At 46.5% G+C, this 7,888-nt stretch overlaps 1 protein-coding gene across 5 annotated transcripts in view; it reads left to right on the plus strand.

The window, feature by feature from the left end:
- Positions 1–1,910: 1,910 nt before the first annotated feature.
- LOC109922502 (protein mono-ADP-ribosyltransferase PARP12-like) overlaps positions 1,911–7,888 on the plus strand; it is a 35,891-nt gene continuing 29,913 nt past the window's right edge. For 2 of the 5 annotated variants that reach the window (XM_048598911.1, XM_048598910.1), the window contains exons 1-2: positions 2,419–2,845; positions 5,381–5,516. In XM_048598911.1, the coding sequence (XP_048454868.1) occupies positions 2,502–2,845; positions 5,381–5,516 (480 nt within the window). In that variant the 5' untranslated portion in view covers positions 2,419–2,501. Of the gene's footprint in view, positions 2,060–2,417; positions 2,846–5,380; positions 5,517–7,888 lie in introns of those variants that run through there. The other 3 variants (XM_048598909.1, XM_048598908.1, XM_048598912.1) reach the window with 3 other exon arrangements.

Consider the following 7,888-nt stretch of genomic DNA (forward strand, 5'->3'; position numbering starts at 1 on the left):
TGAATACTGGGGATAACTTCCCCTGCTGTACTTCCAAATAGTGCAATAGGATATTTTCCAGACACGTAGTTGGGTCTTCAGCTCATGTTTTATCTGAAAGACTTCCTCGGTACCCTAGTGGATTTTTGCGATCAGGCGCTTGAACCCGAAAGCACCTAGCTCAGATGTGAGAGCTAAAAGAGGCACTGTTTGAGCTTGCTACCCAGCAAAAGTACTGAGCTGCATTTCATGGTGACCTGCTGAAGTGTGCTTCGCTTTCTCCATCCCCTCCCCTTCCAAAAATACCGTACCATGGTTTTTGTGTCATATGAGGAATGCCAAGGTACAGGCCTGTTGCTTTTCAATTTAACTCAGCAATCTGTTGCTTCAGATACATTTAGTACACATTGCATCAATTCTACTTAAGAATTGAAGGGAAACAATATGTATTACTATGCTAACAAGGTGTAGAGCTGGATGAACACAGCAGGCCCAAGCAGCATCAGAGGAGCAGGAAAGCTGCCGTTTCGGGTCTGGACCCTTCTTCAAAAATGGGGGAGGGGAAGGGGATTCAGAAATAAATAGGGAGAGAGGGGGAGGTGGATGGAAGGTGAATAAAGGAGCAGATAGGTGGAGAGGAGATGGACAGGTCAAGGAAGCAGTGATAGGGCCAGTAAAGGTGAGTGTAGGTGGGGAGTTAGGATGGGGGTTGGTCAGTCAAGGAGGTGGGGATGAGATTAGTAGGTAGGAGGTGGGGGTGGGTGTTGAGGTGAGAGGAGCGGAGAGATGGGAGAAAAGCTGGACAGGTCAAGGAGGTGGGGATGGGCTGGTTTTGGGATGAGGTGGGGGTGGGGAGATTTTGAAGCTTGTGAAGTCCACATTGATACCGAGATAGTAGGAACTGCAGATGCTGGAGAATCCGAGACAACAAGGTGCAGGGCTGGATGAAGGGTCTAGGCCCGAAACGTCAGCCTCTCTGCCCCTATGATGCTGCTTGGCCTGCTGTGTTCATCCAGCCCTGCACCTTGTTGTCCCACATTGATACCATTGGGCTAGAGGGTTCCCAAGCAAAATATGAGTTGCTGTTCCTGCAACCTTCGGGTGGCATCGTTGTGGCACTGGAGGAGGCCCAGGATGCACATGTTGGCCAAGGAGTGGGACAGGGAGTTGAAGTGGTTCGCGACTGGGAGGTGCAGTAGTTTGTCGCGAACCGAGCGTAAGTGTTCCACAAAGTGGTCTCTTAGCCTCTGCTTGGTTTCCCCGATATAGAGGAGGCCACAGCGGATACAGTATACCACATTAGCAGATGCGCAGGTGAACGTCTGTTTAATGTGGAAGTTGTTCCTGGGGCCTGGGATGGGGGTGAGGGAGGAGGTATGGGGGCAGGTGTAGCACTTCCTGCGGTTGCAGGGAAAAGTGCCGGGTGTGGTGGAGCTGGAGGGGAGTGTGGAGCGGACGAGGGAGTCATGGAGAGAGTGGTCCCTCCGGAAAGCAGATAAGGGTGGGGAGGGAAAGATGTCTTTGGTGGTGGGGTCGGATTGCAGATGGCGGAAGTGTCGGAGGATGATGCGTTGGATCCGGAGGTTGGTGGGGTGGTACGTGAGGACGAGGGGGATTCTGTTTTGGTTGTTATTGCGGGGAGGAGGTGTGAGGGATGAGTTGCGGGAAATGCGGGAGACATGGTCGAGGGCGTTTTCGACCACGGGGTGGGGGGGAGGGGGTAGTTGCGGTCCTTGAAAAACGAGGACATCTCTCTGTTCATTTCAGAATCCCCTTCCCCTTCCCCTCCTCCATTTCTGAAGAAGGGTCTAGGCCCGAAATGTCAGCTTTCCTGCTCCTATGATGCTGCTTGGCCTGCTGTGTTCATCCAGCCCTGCACCTTGTTATCTCAGATTCTCCAGCATCTGCAGTTCCTACTATCTCTGTATTACTATGCTGTTCAGTTGCAAAACCGAGCCAACAATGAGGGTGTGCATTTATATAGCATCCTCAACATAAAATGCCTTAAGGTGCCTCACAGCAACATTATCGAGGGCAATGAGGAAGAGAATGCCGGAGCTTGAGGGACGAGTAACTGAAGGTAAGGCGATCAACCGCGTGCAATAGAAATGGGAACGTACCGCGACCTTGGATTTGGGGGGAAAAAAACGCTGGTGAGTGCTATAGGGCTGGCGGAGGTCACAGACGCGGAGAGATTGGAACACAAAAATGCAAATTTTAAATTTAGGGCGCAGCTGAACAGGTAAGGCTGTGGTGCCACCGCAGTCGAATAGCCGGCACAACTAGTCAGTCTCAGAAGTGGTAACGGTCCCTGCCACTGCATCGGTTAGTTCCATCAGAAATTTAAGGAAAATTGAATAACTTGAGGGTTTTTTAAATGTCATGACTCAAGATCATGGGTTAAAGACAACTGCTAACAGCCAGCCAGTAGAATTTCTGGTTTCAGTTTCGTTTCTCAGTTTCCTATGTCACCCAAAATCATTTGATAAACTTGCCTCTGTTTGGTACGGCAGGCAAACAAAATGCACGGGGGAGGAATGTCACAGCCGGCTGTCACAGAGTTTATCCTCAAGACCCTCTGTTCCAACCAGGGCTCGTTGGATTATAACACTGTTCTGGAGAAAGTTGCCAGTCGTTTTGGTACTTCAGGGGCGGACGTGAACCAGGTCCTGTACAACACTCAACACTTTGCTGTGGTGAAAGGCTTGGGAGCAGCAGGTACCAGTATGACTCCGGGCAGTCGGGTCATTGCAGTCACCTCAGTCAGAATGTGCAAGAACTACCCGAAGAAGGACTGTGAGGGCTGCAGCAAACTGCACCTCTGCCGACGCTTTGTGTACGACGACTGCAGAGCAGCTAAAACCAAGTGAGTGAGCGTGAACTCTTCTTGCTGAAGAACAGTTATGCCCAGCCGCTGTAAAACTTGGTCTGCACGACGCCACATTGTCATTCTCAGCTCTCTAACTTTCAGAGTCGGCGGCTGCTGTTTACGCTTTTAAACTGGTTTCTGTAGACCAAAGATCCAAATACACCCTAATGTGGAATGTGGCACGCAGACATTGGGTGGAGTTCTTGTCGTTTATTGTTGAGCTGTAGGCAAAGCCAGAATTTAATGCATTGTAGATTATTTACAGTGCAGCAGGAGGCTGTTGAATCTGTGCTAACTCACTGCAAAAAGCACTCTGGCTCATTCCATTTCCCTGCGCTGTTCCCTTTTAGGTTCTTATCCAAACCCATGGAAAACTAATTAAATCAGCATCCAGCACACTCTCAGACAGTGCATTCCAAACCCTGTGTGAAATTTGCCTCCTGGCACCCACGGTTCTTTTGCAACTCCCCTTTTAAAATCTTCTCCCTCCGACTGTCAGCATTCCCACCGATGAGAATAATTTTACCCTGTCAACTGCATGTGGATTCCTTGTGAATTTTGAACATCTCTATCAAATCTGCCCTCAACCTTCCTTTTGAAGAGAACAACTCCAGCTTCTTCAATCCACCTGAAGTCTACAAGATCTTTCGCATCTTTTCAACAGTTTGAATTGGACACAATACTCCAGTTGAAGCTCAACTGGTGTTTTGTAAATGTTCGTCATAAGTTCCTTGCCTTTGTGTACTCCATACCTCTCGCTATAAGCCTCAAAATCTCTTGTCTCTTATTAGCTGCTTTCTCATCCTGCCCTGTCACCTTCAATGATTTGTGCGCATGTGATGCCAGGACCGTCAGTCCCTGTCCTCATTTTAAAACTGCGCCCTTTCTTGTATTTTATACTGCGCTGCCTCATTCTTGTTATGAAAATGTATAAATTCACAATTCCCTGTGTCCACCTGCCTACATCTTCTTGAAATCAATGACTAACCTCCTCACAGTTCACAATATTTCCAGGTTTGTCATCCCCAAGTGTTGGAACCCCGTATGCCCCAAGTCTGTCAAAATTGTCCCAAGTATCAATTACTATCTCCACGTATCTAACTAAGTACAGAATAGCCATGATCCTATTGAATGGCGAAGCAGGCGCAAGGGCCGAGGGAACACGAATAGGCCATGTTTCTTAACGCTCTTAACCCGGACGTGACTCGCTGCATTTCTGATTCTCGTTCAGCTTGCCGCGATGCATGAGGTAGATGGAACACATGCTACCATCTGTTTCCGTTGTTTTTCCTGGAACAGGTTGCCAGGGGCCTGCAGCTTGACTGAACGCCTGTCCATGCACAGGTCCTGAGGAATCTCTCCCTCTCTTCCTGCCTACCGTAGGTGGATGGGAAGCACTTACAGGCTGACCAACTGTTTAGAATGCACCTTCACTGAGTCCACATTCAAGTGGGGACTCGAGCCTTGAGGCCGGGGAACTGCTCTCTGCAACTCAAGACCCTTTCCCATTTCTGATTAATACTGGGCCATCAAAATTGTGTCATTAGCCCTGTGGTTGGGCATGTGACCTCAACTCTTCTGTTGACGTGAACTGTAATCTTTTTGTGCACTCGTTATTAAAATAGTGAGATGAACAGCAGAGTCTGCAAGTGCTGCTTTCAATCATTGTGTATCATGTCTTTGGTTACTGAGTAGAGGTAAATGTTTCAAAATATATCTGCATGTGAAATACATTTCGCTGTTGTGTGAAGGTATGTAAAATACTTGATGAGAATAAATAGGGGCTTAGACTGTGCCACACCAGTGATTAATTGCCAATTTCTGCGAACGACACTGGTCTGTTATTAATATGCATCAGGACAAGCGCACAACTGTAATCCTTCCACCAATACGTATTTTTCTCAGTCACTCAATCTGACTTCTTATCCGCGGCCCCACTACCTTTCTCTGTGACGTGTCAACTTTGCTGGCATGTCTGACATGTGGCACTTTATCAAATGTCCATTGGAAGTCCAGAGAAATCCAATTAATCCGATTACCCTCATTAATCCTTTTCTGTTGCCCCACCAGAAAAAGCACTATGGTGTTGATTTGCCGTTGTTGGCTTTTAGAAAATCCATGGTGACTTTCCTTAATCTAATCCAAGGAAAATGTCAATTTTCTCCCAGATTTTAGTTTCTAAAAGTTTTCTCACCATTGAGGTTATGTTGACCAGTTTTTGGTAACCAGGTTTATCCTGACACCTTTTTATTTGAACCTCTCCTGGGTTGAGGCTGCGCTGTATTTCTGACTGTCAATGCTTTCAAACTACAGACCCCCTCTCTCTCACCCACAGATAGCAATCCAGTCAGTTCAAGGGCAAGAAGGGATAGGCAACAAATGCTGGCTTTGCCTGCGATGCCCACTCTTGTGACTGAATTTTTAAAACAGAAGTGTATTGCAGGCCTCCTGCTGTGACTCCACTTCTTATTCCAACCTTATTAAACCAGTTGGGTTATTGTATGTTTTCTGAACATCCTTCATTTGTTTCAGGAAAATCTGCACAAATTCTCATGACATCCTGTCCGTCCACAATGGTGCAATCTTGAGTCAGAATGGACTTCGCAATCTGGACATCAAAGAATTGCGTCAGCTTCTGTTGCAGAACGATCCCACACTGCTGCCCCAAGTAAGATTTGAAAGAAGATAGGCGAGAGGGTTTATAGATTTGAATAATCGCCACAGAGCTGATAAATCTGGGACGGTTCTTCAAACTATTTCAGCCGGTTAAAGATCGAATGAGAGACACATTTCAGAATCCCGCCAGCAAATTCCTCTTCACATGTAAAAGGGATGGACAGTTGTAAATCACAGGTTAGACCTCAGCTTCAGTTTTGGGTTCAGTTCTCAGCACAGTACTTTAGGCAGGATGTCGCAGCTTTAGAGAGTGGGCAGAGAAGACTTAATAGAATGGAACCAAACCTGATAGACTTCAATTATGTAGCGATCACTGCAGAAGTTGGAGATTTTCTTCTTAGAGCAGAGTAGAGAAGGTTAAAGAGGGTATTTGAGCAGTGTTTAAGTCATGAAGGAGTGCTTCCAATGATAGCAGGGTCAGTAACCATTGAAGGAAGGTTCTTGTGGTGCAGTGTCCATACTCCCTGGACTGAGAAACCCAGGTTCAAGTCCCACCTGCTGTAAGGTATGTAATAATATCTCTGAATATGTTGGTTTCTTAAAAAAAAACTGAGCTGCTGGAAGATTTGAGGACAATTTTTAGAGGCTGGGTAGCTCAGTCATTCGAGCATCAGATTTCCATTCTGACGGTCCAAACTTCAAAACTTTCTGGCTGCTGTTTTGGCCTCAGTTTGTTCTTTTAGAGAGAGGTGGGTACCACAGGGGATAGAGTGCTTTATCTACCCCCCCAAACTCCATTTTTGATTTAGCTCCCTACCTCTCCCTCACCTTTGATGGTCTGCATTGCCCATAACAGGCTTTGCACCTAAATTAATCAGTTGGAAAACACAGATGATTTACTGGTGGTGGTCAATAGAGGAAAAATGCCATGGGTGATTTGGTGATGGGGACAAAAAAAATGTTGAGTTGTGCGTTCGAGCACTTCTGTATATGAATATAAAATCACCAGAAAAGGAGAGCTGTTGCACGGTGGTAGTGCCCCTACCTCTGGACTAGAAGGCCTGGGTTCAAGTCCCATCTGCTTCAGAGGTATGCCATACAACTTTAAACAGGTTGATTGGAAAATATCTAACCGGAGGAGATAGTTTGGAGGTAGTTTAAGTTAATTTGTGTTTGATAAAGCAAAGTTAAAAATCCATTGGAATAAAAGGCAGGTGAGTGTGACTAGCTCCATCTGAGAATGAGCTGAATGGCCTCCTTTTGTGCTTTTACCATTCTGTAATTCTATGGAAGATGGGAATTTTGTTTTGCGCAGTCATGTTGTGGAATACATTTCCTGAAAGGCAATGGATGTGGATTGAACAGTGACGTTCTCAAAGGAATTGAATAAACTCTTGGACATTTGGACCAAGAGCACGAGGAGAGAGAATTTCAAAAATCTAGTAACAGTATGAGGTTCTTATAACCTCGCTTTGTGCACTATAATTCCAGCCATGGTGGTCTTGCATTTCATACCCTAAAACCTGTCCAACAATTTCTTTCTGCAGCTCCTTTCTATTACAGAGGGACTGAAGCCAATGTCTTCAGCCATTGCCTGGGTGAGATTCAGCAGACGCAGTTTTACCTTTAAAGGAAAATAATATTTGAGAGGAGAAAGGTTCCTATTTGAGGTCCCATTATAAAGGGCATTCTGTAAACATTGTGCCAACTTGTGCTGTCCAATGCATATTTATTTACACCACCCTCTCAGACTGTATCACATTGCTGGGAGAATTATCAGGACAGTCTGCTTGCGGATGGGATGGGGAATGTGGGATTCCATTGGGATACGATTGAGAATTGTGTGAGGCAAGGCTGAAGATCTTTTCCATCCCTACTGGAATGGAGGAGGTTCTGAGTAGAAACGAAGTGCTTAACAACAGTGAAGGCAGAGCTAATAATTCATAATTATTCATTTTTAAAAAATTATTAAAATAAAATAACCCTCTGAAACCTTTGTCACCTTTAGACTTGACCACCTTCTATGAATGGAACTTTCGTCCCAACCTCTGCTGCGGCTGTGTCTTAACTCTCACAAAATCCCACTCTCCACGCTCCCCCCCAATCCCCCCCCACTCCAGGTGCTCGCTGATCTACTTGTCAATCACTTCAGGGCCTCACTTTTCTCTGGAGCCTCCTCCAAGCCACAGCCCAACTGGCTCCCTGAGCAGTCCCAAATTTAACTCCTTCACCTTCCGATGCCAGGCTCCTGAGGTGAGGAATTCCCTCCCTGCTCCTCTCTGCCTCCTTTTAAAGCACTCACTAAAACCTAGACAACAAGGTGCAGGGCTGGATGAACACAGCAGGCCAAGCAGCATCATAGGAGCAGAGAGGCTGATGTTTCGGGCCTAGACCCTTCATCAGAAAAGGGGGAGGGGAAGGGGG

The sequence above is a fragment of the Rhincodon typus genome, chromosome 7 (genome assembly GCF_021869965.1).
Source record: "Rhincodon typus isolate 14 chromosome 7, sRhiTyp1.1, whole genome shotgun sequence".
In the NCBI taxonomy this organism is placed as follows: Eukaryota; Metazoa; Chordata; class Chondrichthyes; order Orectolobiformes; family Rhincodontidae; genus Rhincodon; species Rhincodon typus.